The following is a 22,631-nucleotide window of genomic DNA, read 5'->3' as shown; positions in this document are numbered from 1 at the left end:
TCAATTTAATAGCTTTTCTTTTTTAATAAATACTCTATACAGATAATAAATTTATTTTAGTAATACATTTGCACTCTTGTTAAAGAAGTTTTAAGTTTTATCAATATTTGTAAATGTTTTATTGGTTTGTTATTTATTATTGACGTTTTAATTTTAGAATCATTTGTGAAGATGGTCCCTTTACCCAAAGAAGAGGCTTTGAGCCAGTTTGTGAATCGTCTAAAACCATTTCTCAATTCAGATAGTTCGATTCCTCAAGTAAAAGGGTCCATACCTTCAGTACTGGTAAAAAAATTAGTTCTAGTTTTTCATTTTGTACAAAGCAAAAAAAAAAAATTTTTTTTTTCATTTCCTATGCAAAAATTGTTTTTATATGATCACTAGATTAATTAAATGTGTAGATTATGGTTTTAAAATTAATAGCACGCTGTAAAATGATTATTTATTTAATGATAAATATTATTTGCTAATACTTGATCAATACTAAGTAATTAATTCATACCCGCTAACTACCCCGGAATATACTCCTGGCATTCCGCAAAGATATCAATTTTATCCGGAAAATAAACCCGATAACTAATTTGTTATTAGCTATCTGGGTTAATTGTCTTTTAACCCGGATAGCTAATTTTTACGGTTTTCCGCCTATGACGTCACAAAATTGTATTCCCCCCCTCTTTTATGTCAGCTCTCTCTCCTCCCAATGGTGTTTCTCGGCGCCGCGCTCTTGCCGTTGTACAGTGCTGACGTCACTTAACCTGCAGAGCTAAAACTGGCTTAGTTACATCAACATTAAAGGTGCGCGTGAGAAATGTTTCTTCTTCTCTTTTTGAGATAGTTTCTCGCAAGCAAATGGTGTTTACTTTTTCGTGCGGCCGATGCGTCCTAGTTGGAGTTGCTGATTGGAGATAGGATCATGTCTACCTAAACACATTCACAGATGTTTCTTTTGCAGATCCTGAAAACTTGTCTTTAATGCTTTTACTTGAGGGGGAAGTGGCACCATTCGTTCGATGGCATGATCCCTCCACATGCCATAAACAGTCATTTCGACCTCCATGAGCAATTGAATAATCACATTTGCAAATGTTGCTATTGCAATAGACATGATGTGATGATTTAGTGGAACAAGTAAAAACAGGCTATTCTACTGAATATTATTTCAAAGAGCAAAATTTGCTTCTTTTGACTATTTTCTGTCTCTGTTTTCTGTTCCAGCAGAACAACAAAGGGAAATGAAACAAGAGTTTGCTCTATACCAAATCGACACTCTAAACGAAGAGATTCTGAAACATGCTGCTAAGATGCAGTGTTAACTAAGCAAGATTTCTTATGTTGCTTTGACTGGAGAAAAAGATAAAATTTTTGATATTTATGTATAACAATATCACGAGGAGAGTTTTTGTTTAAGTAAAATTTATAATTTTTCATTTGCTTCATAATTATTCTGTCTACCATTCTTTCATAATTTTCTCATTTCATATTGTCAGTTTAAAATTAATTATACTTTATTGAAACTGATAAAAAGTGAATAATATAGTTCTGTCAATTTTTACCAACTATCAAAGATAATTTAATCATGATTTACAGGTTATCCGCGCACCTGGAAAGTCATAAAAATTCATGAATTTCAGTTTTGAACAAAATTTGTCATGATTTTAACTATTTTAAAAAAAAATAAATCATGAAAAGTCATGGATTTACAGGGTGGCCACCCACCTGGAAAACCTTGAAAACCTGGAATTATCAGGGAATTTTTTTATACTGAAAAAAAACCTGGAAATATCAGGGAAATTTGGATAAGAACCTGGAAAAATCAGGGAATTTTAAAGAAAAGCTGGAAATTTTTCTTTGATTTTTTTTAATTTCACTAATTTAAATTATTTGCTAATTTTCTTAATTTAAATTATTTCATCCATTATACCCACTTTTTTTTTAACGGAAATGTATCGCCAAACAGTTGAAATATCATCAACTTAGCGATACTTTGCATGCATCAAAATTTACTCCATTATAGTTCTGTTAAACTAGAATGCCATATAAAATTCTCCCACGGTTGCTAAGCAAATGTGGAAACCTTTGACCGCTATGGGAAGTTTGGAAAGATTCTGTTGGAAAAAGGGATTAGGATATTAGCTTCTGTTTTTAAATTCTGTCCTTGGGCTGAATCCATTTATGGCTCAAGTTTGTGCCGATGCTTTGGTAGTTATCTTTTTTTCTCTATTTTGACAAAACGTTTTTGTATTTTTAACTTTATATAATTCGCCAAATATTACTTGGTCACAATTTTATGATAATAGATTTTATATCGCACTCTTTTTCTGAAAGCTTTTCTACTCCCATTCAAAGAAATCTGTGAATTATTTTTTCTGAGCAAACCAACCAATCACACATTTTTTTACAATCGCTAACAGCAATGTTTGTCGACAAATTGTTGCATTAATGGCAATTTTTTCTATTTCATTTTAACCTCTTATAACATATTTTAATTTAAAAAAAAGGCTCCTTTGTTGGTTAATATATGATTTTTGATTCAAAATTTTGTACCAAAACATTAAAAAATAAATAAAAAATCTTGAAAATTGTCAAAATAAATTATTTTTTTCAAGATGATTTGTTAAAAAAATAACATTTTGAATAAAATATTTTATAATATAGACACTTTTCTTGTACACATCCTATACTTTATAAGAAAAAAGAAACAAAAACCTGGAAATTCTAAGATTTTTATCTGGAAGACCTGGAAAAATCAGGGAAATTTGAAATCTGATTTGAGTGGCCACCCTGATAGGTCGCCGAAAAATCTAATTTTTGAAATTGACCTCCCTCCCCCAATTTCATGGTGTTCTGAATATCTGAATTTCTAACAAAATCCCCACTCACAGTCATATTTGATTAAAATATAAAATGTTTTTATCGTGTTCTTTAAAAATTATGGTTTTCTTTCAAAAAATTGAAGAAAAAACATTTCTAGAGCAAATTATCTTTTAAACTTCTGTGATTTCAGAATGGGCAAATTTTTTTATTCCAAAATGAGAATGGAAAAATCAGGAGTATTTCTTTCCTTTCTGATGGACAAGAAAAGTATCTTTAGAATATAATTCTGCAGAAAAAAAAAAAAATTGCTTTTGTATTTTTTTCAGCTATTTTATTGCTTCAACTCTTTCTTTACTCTGTTTTTTAAATTTAAAATCTATAAATATGAAGATGCAGAGTATAACAGTTTTGGTTACACCTATCATTTCAATGAATGTTATTATAATACTTTTTTAAATTTATTGTTGTGTTTTTGTCGGAGAAAAATAGTAACTTCGTTAAGTCCTGAAAAATTCTTGGAATTAGTCGTGAAAAGTTATGAATTTGAAAATCTAAAATGTAGCAGATATCCTGGATTTAATAATCTAAGATGGTTTAAATATTATTCAATAACTACTAATTTTCCATTTTCAATATTTTTCTATTTAACATGTCCTTCTATTTATATAGTTTTTAAATTTATGCATAGAAATATAACTAAATTTGTTTTGCGTTATACTCCTGAAATGGCTCCAAAAACTCCTGATGTTTTTAATCCTTGCTCATGATAACCTTTCTACAAAGTTACCAGGTCTGTTAATTTGGCTGAATTTTATTTAAATGATACACTTCAAATTTTGTTGAAAATTACTCTCTTTAGTGCAATTTATGTACCAATAAAAATTGCACCAGAGAGGTATTAAACCGAAAGGTTATTGAATTTAATTGTGTAAACAATAACTTAATAAACAAAATTAGCTTATTCTTTTTTATTCTTTTTTATTCTTCTAGTCATGCTTATTTTAATTAAAATTTTTTTACCCTAATGCTATTGCTGCACATAAAAAATTAATTATATAAGTTTGAATTGCAATTAGCAAAGAAGAGAGCGACATCCCTTTATATTAGCTTAAAGGGCGTGTGATTGTCCCTAATACTTAATAATTTGGATAATAATACAGTGGTACCCCGGTTTTACGTTTTCCTTCGAATTTGCATTGAAAAATGCACCAACTGGTATAATGTAAATTTGGGGTGAAAAAAAATTAAAGTATATTTTTCAAAAATTGAAACTTTCGAGTTGAATTACTAAAAAAAAGTGCAATCTTAATGCTTTTTGTTTTTTTTGATACAATTATAAAAATAACCCTCTAAATACTTGCTATTGTTTAAAAATTTGCTTTATGATTTACTTCCACAAATGTTTCAGAGTTATGTTTTCAAACTCTTGATCAGTTGAGGGTATACAATCTTTTGTGTATCTTCATTGTTTCAATCACTATCATAGGAAACAAGTATTAAATCAGATATCGAAGGTATTGAAAAGTAATGGGATGTGTCTTGCGTCATTGACTTTGGAAGATTTTCAGACATGCAATTTTGTTCTGAAGGGCCAATATTCCGTTGGATACTGAGAAGCAATTAACCCTGAGAAACTTCATTAGACCCAGTTGTAGTGCATTTTAGTCAACACTGTTCAACACAGTAGAAATCAAATTCAGAATTTCCAGAACATTAAATTTTGCTTTAGAAGCTTCTTGCATGTCAGCGGAATCACGAAAAAGAAATGAATACCTAACCAGTTGTTTTGTGTAAAACTTGAATGAATGATTCCAAGATTTAGAGTTTAAAGTGTGCTTGAAAAAATTCAAATTGCAAATTTTGCAATTGAAGCTCCTATACTTTCTTTAACCTTTATTCCTGCGCTTTGTCCATCCCACCACATTTTTGATTTTAACATGAGGGGGAAAGACAAAAGGAAAATAAGATGGAATCTAAAATAAGAAGAGCTACAAACAGCTAGTAAACAAACAAAAAGAAAAAGGAAACTCAGAAAACGTTTGCTAGCTTCGTTGATAAAAAATGCTTTTGATCTGTTAGAAAAACGTATAAAGCCGGGTTTTTGTAAAACGGGTACTGTGAAATCCAGGATAATTTAACACCGGTATAGCCAATTCTCACGTACCAGCAGAAAATGACATAGGAAGCGAGATAACGTACTACTGTATTTCTTTGTTAATAATAATACTTTGTATATGCTTCTTCAATGCATATTTATTCCTGCTTAATATTTTCTTTTAAATATTATTTAATACTTCTGATTTATACTTAAAACTGTTAATGTAAGTATAATGTTATTAATGTCAACAGATTAATTATAGGTGCTTTCATATATTTTCATGGCTGTTAAAGATGTTGAGGCATGTAAAACGATATACAATAAAACATGTTGATGCATTAAGAAATGAAATGTTTTGTTTTTATAAATTTATAAAATGCTTTTCTTGATAAATGTAAATTGCCATTAGTAGGATCTCAAACAAGAAGATGTGTGTTCCATTTTCAAGCTTGCTAAAGTTACATCCAAGTATACGAATGAAATAGTAATGTCTGCTGTTTGTCTGGCCGCTACTGGTTGGACTTTATTCTTCAAAAGGTTTGATATAGTTTCTATTTTATTTTGTATAATTACTTCCATACCTTTTCCATTTCTTCAGCTTTGTATTTACTTTTTCATATCATAATTTTTCCCCGCCCACTGTTATCTGTTTTTAGTTATCATTTTTTTTTAATAAGGTTCTGTTTTGTTTTATTGTGAAAAATGCAAGGAGCATGATTAAATGTTTGTCTTTTGAACTAATGAATGTTAATAGTACTGATGCTAATGTAGCTCAACTGACTTGTAAAAAAGTGAAGTAATGAATCGTGTAACTTTTGTAACAAACTTCTATGAACAAATTTAAATTGAACAAAAATGTTAATTTCTTTTCTTATTAGTCCTCCAGTTAAATTTTTAATTTTCCAATTTAATATCAAAACAGGGTTGCAACTCCACAGGGAAAACCTGAAAAATACAGGGAATTTGAAAATCACCTAAAATAACAGGGAAAATGCAGGGAATTTTGATTTTTTCTTTACAAACTGGGAAAATACAGGGAATTTTGTTTCTTATTTTTGTCTTTTAAAAAATGGTGACCACTCAAAGCGTAATCTGTGGGATATTTAGCCATGATATTTCAGCTATACTAAACTATTTCATTTACCATAGCATTATTTAAGTATGTTCAGCTGTTTTCCCTCCGATTAAAACTAATAAATATAGTTAGCCCTATATAGCTCACACACGAGCACAGTAATTGTTGTTTCCTCTTAATATATTATATATAATATGTACAGGGAAAACACAGGGAATTTTTTTTCCAGATTTGAGTGGCAACCCTGAAAACTTATAAAATTTATTTATTGTGATGTTTGAATAACATTTAAGATGCAGTTATTACTTAAATGAGGATTTTGATGTACTTACAGTAGAAAGTCTGTAGTCTGTAGAAAGTCTGTAGAAAGTCCAGAATCGTTAGGACTTCGGCGAGTTCGGAAAACGGAATTTTCTGGATAATTGGTCTTTAAGGTAAATAAACGTCAAAACATCCTTGTTTCATGTAAAATAACAAATAGACTAGATGATTTCTCGATCCACTCAATTAGTGACAATCCTACAGTGATTCTGTGTGGTTTTGACGATCGTTTTTGTTCAGTTGTTATTAATTTCATTTGGCTTTTAAAATCTCTATGTTTTAATACGTTATTATTTCACTAGGCAAACTTTGAATCCGCATTTTTCATTAAATTATTAACGATTCACCCGCAATCCCACGTGGATTTATAATTGCATTTTTGTCGGTTATTGCTCTGGACTTGCATAGTTTTTTAATGCTACATTATCACACATGACAGGGTGCGTAGCGTTTGTAAAAAGTACTTAAAGGTGCTTTTTTGGAGATTTCGTTTTTAAAAGCTTTTAAAGGTGCATTTTTCATCTGGCGTTTTTAAAAAGTGCTTTTTTTCCCCGAATATTTTTTTTCCCTTCAGTGATATCTGGTGGATCCCATGCATTTCATGAAAAATGGGGTGTTTGCTACGTAATCATTCACGCGGACTTCATGTCGTACCCACTTTATGACTTGCACATGCACGCACACTTGAAACAGAAACCAGAGTGCTCCAATTCGGATGGAGAATATCAGATCCTTATGAAATGTTTTTTTTTATTTATTTTAATTTTATTATTATTTTATTTTACTTCTAGCACTTTTTTGACGTAGGGGGTACGGGTACTTTTGTTCTGAGTTCAGGGTCAAGTTGAATTCACTCGATGATGTGGATTGTTTCGATTTACGTCTGTTTCTTTTCTTTTTTTTTAAAGCTAAAACTGTTTATGAAAAGTTTTTGTTTTTCAATGATATCACTGATTGAATATGAATTTTTTGAGTGCTTGAAAATTTTTGTAAAGTGCTTGAAAAGTTTTTAAAAAGTGCTTATTTTTGATTCTAAGATTTGGCTACGCACCCTGCATGAGAAGATTCGAATCGCACATTTGTAGACTTACTTTTTAATGTACTCGATTTGTGACGATTTTACTGTCCACATCGTTTTGTGGATCGCATTTTCAACAGTTTAAAATTTCCATACAGTTTCTAAAATTTTGATTTCATTTTTAATATATTATTACAATCTCTATGTTTTAATACGTTATTATTTCATTAGACAAACTTTAAATCCTTCTTTTTTCATTAAATTATTAATGATTCACCCGCAATCCCACTTGGATTTACGATCGAATTTTTGTCAGTTATTGCTATGAACTTGCATAGTTTTTTAATGCTACATTATCATACATAAGAAGATCGAATCACACATTTGTAGACTTACTCTTTAATGCACTCGATTTGTGACGATTTTATTGTCCACATCATTTTGTCGATCGTATTCTCAATAGTTTGAAATTTCCATACAGTTTCTAAAATTTTGATTTCATTTTTAACATATTATTAGAATCTCTATGTTTTACTACAATATTATTTCATTAGGCAAACTTACAATACACAAGGTTATCTAAGTTTTTTTAAATTTTTTATTTTTAACTTTAGCTGTTTTGTGAATTAGATTTTTTTAAAATTTAAAATAGAACTTTGAACAATAATGGGTCTCTTAAAAACCTCACAATTTTTTCTATTAGGTGCCATCTAGTAAGGATATAGTGACTTTTATAGTTTTTAGTATCCTTCTCTTTTTAAGGTCTATTAGGAATTCTAAATATCATAGTTGTCTTGATGTTCCTGATAAAAATTTTTTTTCTTCTGTATTTGTTCTAATAAAATATTCCTGATTTTTGTTTGAGAACATCCCATTTTCAAGGAATACAAATGTGGAGTGTTGATAAAATAGATTGGAAGAATCCAAAAATTTGGATTTTTGATGCATCTTTTTTATTTTAATTCCTAATGCTAGTAGAAATCACAAAATTTGATAGTTCCAATTTAGAGAACTTCAACTAATTATATTGATAGATGATTCAAGCATATGGCCTTTCCTGCAGGTTTCATAGTTTAAATCTTTTTGGGAATTCAATCATTCTATGGAAAAGAAAATTATCCCGTCTACATTAGCAAATTTTTATGGTGATGAATATGGTGATGAATTTTTATGGTGATGATGATTTGTCTCTTTTACTTGATTTTAAAAATAAACGATTCCAATAAACAATACAGTATATTGGAATTGTTTATTTTGAGATTATTAAAACCCTACTTAAAAAAAAATTAATTAAGGACACCTTGAATTCTGTTACAAATTTTAATTATACAGGGTGTTTATAAAGTCCTGGACCCATTTTGATGTTTAATAACTAATAAAATAGTAAAGATAAATTAAAATTAATAACATAAATGGTTAGATAGACTCAAAAAGTTTCATGACCCTTGTCAATGAACTTCCATGTGTGCCCCCTTCGTCGCACAGAGAATATCAAGTCGATAGTCAATTTCACGCCAGGTAGCGGCAAGCATGTCGGCATCCACAGAGGCTATTGCGGTTGTAATTCTGGCTTTTAGGTCATCAATGTTTGACACGATCCTCCTGTAAACATTGTCCTTTATAAATCCCCAAAGAAAAAAGTCCAGCGGCATTATATCAGGTCATCTGGGTGGCCAAGGAATTGGACCTTCTCGCCCAATCCATCTTCCTGGAAAATGGTCATTCAAAGAACTACGGACGATGATACCCCAATGAGGTGGTGCACCATCTTGTTGCAAAAAGACATGTGGTTGAAGCTCTTCTAGTTGTGGAAATACGAAGTTTTCCAACATGTCTAAGTATACGACTGATGAGACCGTCTTTTCTATAAAAAAGAAAGGCCCAATGACTCGGTCGTGCATTAGTCCACACTGCACATAAACCTTTGGGGAATCCCTTTGTGTCTCACGGTATACATGGGGGTTTTCAGATCCCCATGTGTGCACATTATGGCGATTAACAATGACAGAAACATGAAAGGATGCTTCGTCGAAGAACATTATGTGCTTCACAAAATCAGCAGCATCTTCTATCCTTCCTACCATATCTGTTGCAAACGCCATCCTCCCAGGCCTATCGTCCGGTTCCAAACCTTGAACAATGTGAACTTTGTATGCATGCAGTCTTAATTGTTTCTTAATAACCTTGTATACCTTCAAAATTGGCATATCCAATTCTCTTGCCGCTGATCTCACAGATCTTCTAGGATTGTCTAAAAATGTCTGTCTGACACGCTCAACGTCAAAATCACTTGTGCTCTCCGTGCGACGAATATTCTCTGTGCGACGAAGGGGACACACGTAGAAGTTGATTGACAAGGGTCATGAAGCTTTTTGAGTCTATCTAACCATTTATGTTATTAATTTTAATCTATCTTTATTATTTTATGAGTTATTAAACATCAAAATGGGTTCGGGACTTTATAAACACCCTGTATATTGGTATGCAAACAAAATGAATTGATATTGATGATTTTCTTTTAACGTAACAGTACTTAAAAAATTTTCGATCCATGATTTGACACTATTGAGCTGTTCAGTATTGATAAAATTATATTAGAAGCTGTTAAAACTTCCTGTTCTAAGCAAAATAATTTTGAAATTAAAAATTGTATATTTCTTTATTATTTTGTGATAAAATTCACTTCAATAGATCGAATTATATTTAGTTGGCTGTTTGCTTTTTCTTTCATAAGCAGTTTGATACATGCATGCCAATCCAAAAAATGTCTTGATTTTTTCTTCTGCCCACTACAGAGCTTGTATTATATTGACGAACATTAAAAGTTTAGTTTGTTTATTATCATTGTTATACTTTTTACCTAATACATTATTTTGTGTTGTCCTTTCAGGAAATGCATTGATAACCCAAGATTTACATTTATTAGTTTCAATATTTTTGTTTCTTTAATTATTATTTTTTTAGAATGGATAAAGTGTTTAGTTTTTAAATCATAAAATGAGAATAAACCCTGTAGCTGGTTAAGGATAAACAGTTATTTATTTAAAAGTCCTTAAAATTGAGGGAAATTACTTTAGCCTTAATAAGTTTAAATTATAGTTTTATTAACTTATTGGTGTATCATAGTATTGACCAGTCCAACCACATAATATGTAAGATTGATAAGGAATTTGGTATTGATTTTAAATCATGTTACTTTAAATTTTTCGTACTTTTGAAGATTTTATTGGTGTTTTTTGTCTACCAGAATTATTCTTTTTTTTTTTCTTTCTCCAATTGATTCATTACATATTCACATATTTAGAATTGTTCCCCTAGATAATCAGAGAAAACTAGGGAATTTTTTCCAAATTAAGTATTAACCCTGCATTATTATTGTTCATTACCTGCATTATTAACCTTGTATTGTTATAATGTATTATTATTCTTTTTATATTGTAATGATCTATAATATCTATTATGTTTTTCTCTTAATCCAGAAATGGTGAAATGATGACCTATGTAAGGTGTGACAGTTGCCAACGTATGATTTGGGTTAAATCTTTCAATTTAGTAACTGATTTGTCCACTGAGGATGCTCCAAATACAAAGAATGGAACAAACTCTAGAAATAAGTCTTTTTCCAATGTAGTTAATAGGACATCTTCTGAAAAAGAATCTACTTCTAGTGTAAAATATGGGACAAACTCTGGAAACGAATCTTCTCCTGATGTAGATAATAATTTAAATTCTGAGAGAACTAACTCTAAAGAAATATCTACTTCAAATATAGAAAATGGGGCAAATTCAGAAAAAGAATCTTCTCATAAAAGAAATTCAGATACTTCTAATGAGAGACCTCTTAAACGAGTGAAGTTGGTATGTATTCTAAATTTAGATTAATTTGAATGCTAAGATCTACTGTTAGTTTTTAAATATTTATATAACAACAATCTTTTTCTTGAAAATCTAAAGACTATAAATAAAGATGGTGCTTAACACCATCCTTGTAAAATAGAAACTTCTAAGTGCTTAAGAGTTTATTGATTTGTAACAAGTGTTTATTGATTAATTAAGTGTTTATTGATTTAATGATTTGTAGTATGTAATTTTAAGTGAAAAAATTAAAAATTGAAGTGAAATCAGATGAACAGTTTTCGAGAAATGGAATTTTAAATATACGACTTTTTAAAGTAGGATGACTTAAAAACTATTTGACCAATTTTATTCAAAATTGATTTGAAATTGCATACTCAATTTCAAGAGATGCAAAAATTCGTGTTTGACTATACGAAATTTTTTGACTATCATTAAATAAATGAATAATTATTGAAATGAATTTTATCGATGAGTGCAAATATTTTTGTTTAACTTAAAAATTTGTCAAGATGTAATAAAATATGCCAAAAATGAAATTAACATTAAGGGCTCCAAACTTTAAACCACTCTCCTTGCTATTGAAACTCTATTTTCCATGTTTTGAAGATCAATAATATAAATTTGTTTAAAAAAATCATGTTAATACAGAGAAAATATGTTTTTGTGTTTTGTAACTTAAATTATCATTTGCTCTAATGAACTAGCATATTTAGGGTAAGGCCCTCAAACTGTTAAGATTGAGTTTTAATGCACGAAAATCTGATTATTTATCAAAAGTTATTCATGGTCTTTTTTTGGTGCATTGTATACATACACTGGGTGTAAGAAATTAAGAGAATTTGCAGACTTGGTCTCTAGAACTACTGGACCGATTTTAATGAAATTTCATATGTACATATATTGATACAATACAGTACAAATAACCATTCAACAATTGTAATGCATACACATGATCACAAGTAACACTCGTTGGAGTCAGACGTATGAAATTGCCACAGAACAATTCAGGCCAATTGCCACAAGAAATGATAGGCTGCTTTATTTAAAGTATGAAATCACGGTGCAAGTATATCTGTAAGAGCGGACCATACCCCCTATTGACCCACATTTTTGTTTTGTTTATTCTGGAACCTCTGTTTCACACCATCCGACTCCAGCGAGTGTTAAGCACCTTCATGCATGTGTATTACAATTGTTGAATGGTTATTTGTTTTGTATTGTATCAATGTATGTATATATCGAATTTCATTCAAATCGGTCCAGTAGTGCTAGAAATAATTGACCCAGTCTGCAAATTCTCTTAATTTCTTTCACTAGTGTGCATTATAGGTTGTGATGTTTTCATGTTTGTTGGAATTGTGTCTTAAAATTATGTATCAAAGTTATTTTTTTGTCACATCGTAGTTTAGCTGTGGCAAGAAAGAAATGTGTTTAAGAGAGCATTTAAATGTGTTTTTAGATGATATTGAATGGATTATTTTTTATACCTTTCTGTTTTTCAACAAATTTATTTTGTCTGTAGGATAAAAGAGACTTTGATCCTTTGGAGGAGCACCGACCATGGTGCCGTTGGGTGTCAAATACTGATGCAAAAGTTTTTCTTAAAGATAATGAAAAGACACCCGTAATTGGTTGGGAACTTTACAGGAAATCTTTATTAAGAAATATTCCAAACTTTCGAGATAATAATTCTGTAAGAAACCTTTCTATTATCTATTCAAACTGTTAATCTTCTTTGTTATGCTTTTATTTTAAAATAATGTTTCCAAACTTGTGTGTTTATTTTTTGGTTTTTTCTATGATGAGGGGATAGGAAAAGTGTTCCAAAAATTTGCCAGGAAGTTTGAAATGTTATAAGCATGTGCATCATAAAAAATAATAATTAGTCTGCATTATGTTAAAAACCAATTATAAAAAACTCTAATAATAGTTAAGTTCACTCAACCGATTAATTTATTTCATGACTATCATTTGCAAGTTATGTCTTTTCATATTTTGTTTCTTAATATTTTTTATCTTATAATTGAACAATACAATTACTTCTAAATCATAACTAATTTTTCTCTTTCAAAGTCATAATTGTGTGGATTAATTATTTAGAAAACTTTGAAATGTAAAATAAAACCATCTGTATAAACTTCTTTTCACAGCATAAACAACTTTTAAATTTTTTCCTCTCCTCATGAGTATCTATCTATACACCAACTTTTTTAAAAAAAAAGTTTACTAAGTCTATTAAGGATGTTAACTTTAATTTTTTAAAATTTTTTGATAAAAAAGAAAATATTGATAGGAAATTGAAGTTATTGTCGGTAATGGATTTTACAAGTTTGTGCAAAGGTTGATTCAATATCAGTGTACGTAATAATGTAAAGTTATAATTACTTTAAGGGAAAATTGATTTATTACAACATTCTTATCGTAATATCGAAAAATATCAATGCTCATAATATTTTAATAAAATCAAGTGAAAGCTATCTTGTCACTCCTGTTGACGGAAAAGATTCGTGACACGAAGGTTGGTAACTGCTTCTGAATTAGTTTGATTTAACTGTTCTAATTGTAGTTGTCAAAGAATTTGATTATGGGATAAAAAAAAAATCACCTTTAGGCTGAAAACCTAGAAAAAAAATCTTGCTATAGGCATGGAAAATAACCAATTTTACAATTAATGGCAACAGTAAGTTGTCAATGATGTTCAAAGTAAATAAGTCTGACATCTGCTCTGCTGCAACATGGTTGAATTTTTTTGGAATTATAAAATTCGAATAATTTGTGAAAAATAATTGTGTAATTTCTTGTTTCGAGTTTGTTCTTATATATAATATTTAAGTTTAATAATATTAAGTTTTGATAAGTTTTCTGTATAAATAAATTTTGGTTTTTAAGCGGAAGTAAATTATAAGGTGGATAACTATATGATTGTCTGATGTGACTCTTAAACTGGCATTGTCCCAATAATGGACTTCACAGCTTTAATTTAATCAACAAATAATCTCAGCATTCTAAATTTAAAATTCACATTATGATATATTTTTTAAGATCATGTTTGTATCCCTTTATCTAATTTTTTTATTATTCTTTATGAATCTTTAAAGTTTTAGTGAAGAATTAGTGAATTTTACACCCACAAATATTTTATACTACCTAAAATATACCTAAATTGACCCATTTGCAAACTGCTCGAGTATATGGTTTAGGTAAAATAAAAATAATGCAGTGTCTTAAACATGGTGTGTAGCATTTTTAAAAAATGCTTAAAGGTGCTTATTTTTGATTTTTTTTAAAGACTTTATAAAGGTGATTTTTTCATTGGGTGTTTTTAAAAAGTGCTTAATTTTCCCTTTTTGAAAATGAGACCTTTTTCTTTACCATGTCGAATTTTACGCAATAAGCAAAAGCGTGCTTTTTACATTGTTCTATCCAACATTTTCACACTTCATTCAACAACAATCCATTTCGGCGTACCGTCTGTCCATAGCATATGAAAGCTCCAATTATTTTACATGTTTGATGAAATACTTGCAAGTCTGCATGTGATTCTATTGAGCTGGGTTCTGTGAGATTATTGCACTCTCATGGCAACTCTGCTGCATTTTACAAGATACTCTTAATTTCAGGCTTCATTTTGTTTCCTCTGATATCGAGCTGAAAAATCACTCTATCATTTTATAACGGCTAATATAATCACGGAAAAAGTTTTTTTGTCAGAAACTAGTTATTTTATCATGATCATGTAAAGTCTTTGAAAATTATTTTGCATTTTGTTAATGTACACAGTGCTTATAAAGTATTTAAAAGGTGCTTTTGTTGAGAGATTTAGCTATGCACCCTGTTAAAATAATGGTGCGAGTCAATCTAGTTTCATTCGTCTGATGCCTCGTACCCAGAAACTATTAGCTCAGAACCATTGAATCTCGAGGCATTTGAGTCCATTGCAGCTCACCCAGACCCGAAGCGAAAAGTTAAATTTGGTTTATTTTAGCATTTGAACAACTCCACACTAAATATTCAAATTCAGGCATTTGAAAGTTCAAACACCTATGCGCTGTTCCTTTGGTCTTAATAAAATGTTACAATTTGCTGATCCATCAGACTGATTAAGTGACTTACCTATAGAGGCTGATTTTTATGGACAATAGTACATGTTAAATTCGACTTTCTGCAACTCATGGGTACTCATACCTACTATGTTTAGATGGATTCTACTGTTCATTTACTACCATAGCATTTCAGTTCACAACATTAGTACAGGAACTTTAGTACCGGTTTTTGAATATCACGTCAGAGAATTTTGGGATTTGGAAACAATAGGAATAAAAGTTAATGAAGAAAAAGTCTAGTCTGCACGTAACCTTGAAATACTAAAAGACAATCATAGAGTCGCGAATGTGCCTCGGAAACTTGATGTTATTTGTTCGTTAAATAGCTATAATAATGTTGCATTTAATGCTGCTGTAGAATGTTGAATGACAAAGAATTAGAAAATACTTATATTCGATACATGAAAGATTAAAATTAAAATGGATGGTGATCAAGTAGAAGTGGCTCCAAATGAATCAGATGAACAAAACATATATTTTCATCACTTCAGTATTAAAAAAATTGGTAATATTAAATGTTTTTGACGGATCTTCACACACACCTTGGGAAATCCTTCTCTAAATGAACTCAATTTGTTACCAGAAATAATGGAAACTTTATTAACTGCATCCAATAGCTGTTTCAGCAGATGGAAGTGTGGCTTTTCTTCAGTTAACATTAGCTGAAGCAGATCGGGACGTAACGAGATTTCTTTGGTTTAAAGGAAAACTCTGATGGAGAAATAATCAATCTTAGCAATTAAAGTTTTACTACCGTCTCAAGCGTTTGCCATGTGGTTTAACTTTCTACTTTCACCCACATTGCAGTAGTTGGCTTCACTAAATGCAACAACTTATTTATGTGCTTCAAAACATTTGAGAAATGTCTTTTCATGGACGAGTTTGCTATGAGTGTAGAAACAAACAAAGACGCTATTACTACCAAGAGGTGGCAGATTTTATGTTCCTCATAAGTCTTCCATTAGCAAAATAGGTTACTAATTCGCCAATTTAAAAAGGAAATGGATACAAAGAAACTTAACTTTTATTAATGATTGTCAAATTTTGGGCATCAACTAGAATACTGAAAATAATAAATTTTTTTAAAGAAATCAAAGAAAAATTTTTAAACCTAAACCAAAAACTAGCTACTAAACATTCTCTCTTAAAGTCAATATCAAAGTTTTATGATCCTTTAAGAATGTTTGCTCCAGTATCTGTCATTGGAAAGATATTATCCTAAGACGCATGGCTCAAAGGGATCCAATGGAATCCGCCATAAATCTCTGAGCAATGGCACGTATGCCAATAAAAATTACATTGCTTAAGTGATCTACACATAGCAAGAGATGGATTGGAACATCTGAAAACTCCAATGCTTCTTACATGTATTTTGTGATGCTTCTGAATGAGCTTATGGCTATATCCGTTTCAGTGAAGACTCTATGGTTAAGATAAGTTGTGGAAAGAATACACTTTCACCTTTAAAACGAATCACTCTTCCCATACTGGAATTATTAGAAGCTTTGACTGGTGCCGGTTTACTTCATAATTTTTTGCCAGGATACTAATTTTGATGTTAGTAAAGCAATTTTAATGTGACTTCGGCAGGGATTAAAGGAAATCCACATCGTTGAAAGTTACTTTCCTGACCCTCTTTCTGGAGGGGTACTACTTGCCAAATTAGAAGATCTTGTTCTATAGTGGCATGGTCCATTATTTTTGCTTGAATCATCAGGCAAGTGGCCGAAAGGCACCAAAAATATTAAGTATCTACTCCTTCAGACATGAAATCAAAATATAGAAGTATATGAAATCTCTTTAAACGAAAACATCATTGATTATTCAAGATTCAGTTCTTATAACAATCTTCTCAGAGAAGCTATTTATGCAACACTACAGAGAATCTGTGTATTGTTGCATGATGCTTTCACTTAACTCACAACGCACATACAGGGAATACTAAAGAATTAAACTTGAAAAAATGTTCAAAGATGATTGTGCTTCGGAAAAAATTCGAATTTTTCGCTAACCGTGGTCCGGCAGTTTCCCGAAATTCCAATGTCTAGAAGCTTCGAGAAATCATCGATCGCATTTGTGTCTGAAAATTCTTGTGTATTTTGTATAGAAATATTAGAACTATAATTTATACTTGGCATCTCTTTCATTCGTAAATATTTTTTCTTTTAGAATAATAAATGTGATTAGACATAAAAGGAAACTTATACATAATTATTCATTTAAATTATGCTGCATATAATTTATTTAGAATTTCATGTTTTTAAAATATCAATGATTTAAATTTTTGAAGACATTAATTTTTTGAGATGCGTAACTAATAATTTTACTCGAGAAATTTTCAGGATTTTTGAATTGAGCTCACAATCACCCCTGAAAGTTAGAAGTGATCTTGTAAGTGCGTCTCAGCAAAATAGCTTTCTGAAAGACATATGAGCTCCAGAAAACAATTTTTCGTTGCTTGCTAATTCTAAAATAAGTCTATTTAATCCCTGAAACTATAATCTCGGATAATGCAACAACTTTCCATGCAACCAGTGAGGAACTCTGTGAATGCTTGAACTGCACCAGAGATACAACTTTTTTATACAGACTATTATATAAATTGTTATACAATGGTCTGCAAGCAAACATGCAAGCAAAAAACTGATACAAAGTCTCCTCAAGTGGCTTATTGGGGAGGTTAGTGGGGAAGAAGGGTTGGAACTGTGAAAAGATGTTTGTGCAAAACAATAGAAAAACCATGTTTGAAAAAAGAAAATTTGATCAAAGCTCTAGTAGAAATTGAAGCGACCATTAACAAGCGTCCACTACTGCACAAATACGGAATTGATGATCAAATTGAGGCCTTGACGTCATTACTCCCTCATAGATCAAAATTTCTGACCAACAATAAGGTGAGACAAATACCATTATTGAAAGTTTGGAAGTATCTACAAGCTCTACTACATTCATTTTAATGTGGATGGTCAAAAGAATATTTGATAGATTTGAAAAGTTATCCCTAAGTTAGAAGCATGAGAAAGCTACCTACGATAGAAGATAGGGATGTAGTACTTCTCCAAAAAATCTTGGTCCTTGCCAAATGTGGAAAAATGCTTTTGTTTTCTAACTAATATCTGGGTGAGACAGAGTTGTGAGAGCCATCCATTTGAGGTGTGGGGACAAGATCTTATCACATCCTCTACAACTGGCCATTTCCTTCGAGATAGACCAGGGTGGGGAGGATGTTGAGAACCAAGAATTTTAAGTTCACATAAACATGCACTGACTGTTCTTTGCTTTTAAGAAAACTGAAAAATACATTCTTTTTTTTTCTTCCTGTTGTACTTTGTATTCAATAAATGGTTGTGTTCCATCTTAACTTCAATATTTCAGTCTAATAACAGAGTTTAACCTAAAGAAATACAGTCAGACCTCGATATAAGGTCACCCTAAGGGACATTGCAAAAGTGACCTTATAAGCGGGGTGACCTTTTAACCAATTCATTAGCAGTTTGTAACTAAGCACGTAAATAGCACACATTATAACTTTTTAAAAATGGCAATACAAACGAAAACGATCGATGATAAATTAATTATTTAAGTCAATAAACTTTAACAGAATTAGTAAAGAATTAAAGAAAGTTAGATTTTTAGAAAAAAATTTTAATTTAAAATAAAGCTGTTTACAAATTTCCTCAAAGTGTTCATACATCTTACTTTATTTAAAATAATCATTTATGCAGGTCTGTCTTGTTTTTGGTTTCATTTTTCGAACAATGTTTTCTAGATTTTGTAACTTCTCAAAATGTTCCTCAGCTCCCTCATGGTTTGTAAAAAAATTTCGTCTGATATTTATTGCATTGAAGGCTTCCACTTGGGTTACAGCTACAGTCTCAGGATCACTGTCATTGTCCTCACTGTCCACAACTTGTGAAACAATTTCAGAAATTGTAGCTTGTTCATTGGCTGCAACATTTTCCTAAAACTTGAGAGAGGTAACTGCCTTGTAAGGAAGTTAAATAAGATTTTGTTTGAAAGGAGCTTCCCTCGCCTCAGATAAAAATGACCTTATAAGCGATAATGATTTTTAAAACTTGACTATATATCCGATAATCTGTAGCAAAGAATTCCTATTCAGTGAGCCAGGACTTTGGAAAAGTGACCTTATATGTGGATGACCTTATATCGAGGTCTGACTGTATTTTGAAGATTCTTGCTATAGACAGTTTTTTCTTTCTGATTCGTGTTATCAATGCTATTTCTGAGGTATTTAAACTCTATGACTAAGATATATCTAATGATACGAGAAACAATGACTGAAAATTGTACCTTTCTATGAATGCTTCAAAATGGTTGATCTTTCTAAGTGCAGCGAATTGTGTAAAAAAGAACTTCTCATCAGGAGGAAACTATTTACAATGAGTCATAAAATGGATTTCTAATTGTCATGTGCATTACAGTAATTTTAAATTGTATTAAGACTATTGGATGGCCATTCTTAGTGTCTGTAATGCCATGTCGCTGTGAAAAAAATACAACAAAAAGTGTTTTCAATGTAAAAAGTGTCTGCGCCAAAATTGCTTTGTATCAAACAGGTTGTGTAGCATTTTTAAAAAGTGCACAAAGGTGCTTATTTTTCATTTACGTTTCTTAAAACCCTTAAATGTGCCTTTTTTATTCGAGGTTGGTAAAAAGTGCTTAATTTTCTGTCTTTTAAAAAAAGATTTTTTCCTTTGCCGTGTCGATTGTCAATTGCAAAAAATGCATGATTTCCCCAATTTTTTTCAGCAATATTTATCAGAAACTAGTTATTTTATCATGATTATGTAAATTTTTTTGAATTTTATTGATTTAATGTTTATAAATTAAGAACTTTAAACAATATTAAAAAAAATCTTCATTACTGTACAAGATCCTAATTATAATTTTTTTTTTTCGGAAAGTCATAAAGAATATTTTTTGAGTACTTAAAAAGTATTACTTTTTATTGAAAAATCTGGCTACGCACCTTGTCAAAGCTAACAGATCATTGATTTTCAATTAGATCATATTTATCTTGGTAAAATTAATATTAATGGTTTTTTGAAGGTTAATGATGCAATTAATTTTTCTTTCAATAATATTAAATAAAAAAAACTTAAGTTTATTTTTATGCAATTATTATTAATCTTTCTAATAAATAATAATTATTATTACAATATATTTAATAATCATTATATATTATTATAATTTTATTAATTATATTTATTTAATTTCTCAAGGCTCTCACCGGTTAGGGAGAATAGGAAAAACCTTAAATTGTCAGAGAATTTTATTTTGGTTCTAGAAAGCAAGGATTAATCAGGAAAAGTTGAATTTTTTTACAAAAATCTAGAAAATTCCTAAATCATACCTGTAAAATAACCAGTAAATTTCATTTTTAAAATTGATTGAAAACTCTGATTATATTTTAAATTGTTTTTGTTGTGTTATGTTTTCATTGCTGTTAAAAAGAAATATGCTATGTAAATGTTAATGAGTTTTGCAATTTCTTAGGAGGCTACCCCTACAAAAGAACATTTTCGAAGCATACAAGATCTTCTAGATAGTTGGACTAGCCCTTCTTCATTATAGGATCATAATAGTTATAAAATTCTACACTTTTTTGTATCTTTAAAGGACCATCTTAAAAGTGTGTCATCTTTTCGTATAATGACCATGTCATATTTATTTTTTTATATTTTACAGACATTTTTGTTGTTGTTTTGTATAGAAAATTTTTATTTATTGTGCTAAGAATGGCATATAATTTAAAATTGTTTTGTTCTATAACATAAGTGCTAATCTTCCCAAAATGTCAGGAGTCGTTAGTATTAATTTTTTTTGTTATATTTCCTCTTGATTTTGTTTATCTAAAGTCAGAAACTTATTAATATAGTAACTTTTTTATTTTAAAATTACATTTTTAGAAATGAAATGAGAGAATTTATGTTTTTAAACAATTAGTTTATTTATGTACCATTTGTAATATTAGTACTAAAGTGTAATTTTTTAATATTTTCTTTTCTTTTGTTACTGTAACCTTATTCATATTCAAACTGAAGAATTTCTTCTTTTTACTTTATTAATTATATTACAGAGCTTGTAAAAATTATTTTTTTGCCATGGAGATTGTTTAAAGTTCCATTAAGTTTCCATTCTAAAAAAATAAATTACCAATTTCGCCCATTTATTGTGAATTATTAAATTTGCTTATACTGTTCTATAAGATTTTGGAGTATCTTAATTCTTAATTTATAACCTCTGTTCTAGGAATTCCCCAATTATTTTTAGTAGTATTTTGAATATTTATAAATTGCTGGATTTTTGTTTTTAGAAATCAAAAATATAACACCATTGTAATGGTTGTATGGTACGATCTTAAGAATGCATAGTTAAGAAGAAACCCTGAATAAATACTTTACATGAGCATTTGCATAATAATACCAATGTAAAATGTTTGCATCCCTATAAAAAATTGCTCTAACGTGAAAAAAATTACTTTTGTTTACTATCCGTTATAGAACCTGTTAAAATTGTTCTTCACATTTTAATTTTTGTTAAAATAATTCTTCTTATTTCAATTCTGAGTATGATAATTTAATCACTTAAATTTGCTCGTTACAATTAAAATGTCTTATGCAATTTTAATGTTTTCATTTTGAAATCTTAGCAAATTTTCCTTCTTTTTTTCCCTTGTTAAATTCTACTATAAATTATATATATATATTTTTAAAACAACAATGCTTGTTAGGTATTAAAAGGGAATAAAATCAGTTTTTTGCAATCACAGGAATTTATTTGTCATAGTTTTACAAATTTATGAAGGAAAATTATGGTCGTGTCATATTAAGTAATCATGTGTTTCTAAAAATGGCTGAACAAATAAAAATGTACTGCATTTATATTGGCTATATTTTTTTCTGCATTCTAAAAAACTTTTTTCTATATTTCTTTTTATTTTATATTCTTACAAAAAAATCCTTTATCAACAATTTGATGGACATACAAAGTTATATTTAGAGCAAACAATATTCATGGATGTGCAGTAAAGTCCAGTGTTTCTTCCTCATAATAAATAAGGAAAAGGTGCTTTAAAAAAAAGCATTCTTTCATTTCCACTAATTAGTTGAACTGTCTCAAAATCATAAACAAAAGTTTTTTTCTTCTACTTTATACAAAAGTGTTGATTTCTAATATTTTAAACCGGAAATTTTTAATATTTAATACTGGATGGCTACAAAAAACTGGGAAAAGTAAGGGAATTTTTTCAGTCTGGGAAGAAACAGGGAATTTCAATAAAATAGCCTATATGAATAAATTTGATTTAGAGTTATCTTA

At 29.7% G+C, this 22,631-nt stretch overlaps 1 protein-coding gene across 2 annotated transcripts in view; it reads left to right on the top strand.

Moving 5' to 3' along the window:
• The window catches only part of LOC107446522 (zinc finger C3HC-type protein 1-like), a 30,859-nt gene extending 8,664 nt beyond the window's left edge, over positions 1-22,195 (top strand). Inside the window, exons 4-8 of one of the 2 annotated variants that reach the window (XM_043040724.3) lie at positions 158-285; positions 5,328-5,452; positions 10,809-11,187; positions 12,710-12,880; positions 20,808-22,195. In XM_043040724.3, coding sequence (XP_042896658.2) covers positions 158-285; positions 5,328-5,452; positions 10,809-11,187; positions 12,710-12,880; positions 20,808-20,885 — 881 coding nt within the window. In that variant the 3' untranslated portion in view covers positions 20,886-22,195. The remainder of the gene's footprint in view (positions 1-157; positions 286-5,327; positions 5,453-10,808; positions 11,188-12,709; positions 12,881-20,807) is intronic. The other variant, XM_071180801.2, reaches the window with a different exon arrangement.
• The last annotated feature ends 436 nt before the right edge of the window (positions 22,196-22,631 follow it).

This window comes from Parasteatoda tepidariorum, chromosome 8 (assembly GCF_982258835.1).
Source record: "Parasteatoda tepidariorum strain Cologne lab strain chromosome 8, Ptep-v5.0, whole genome shotgun sequence".
Taxonomy (NCBI): domain Eukaryota; kingdom Metazoa; phylum Arthropoda; class Arachnida; order Araneae; family Theridiidae; genus Parasteatoda; species Parasteatoda tepidariorum.
This window is presented reverse-complemented; position numbering and strand designations above follow the sequence as displayed.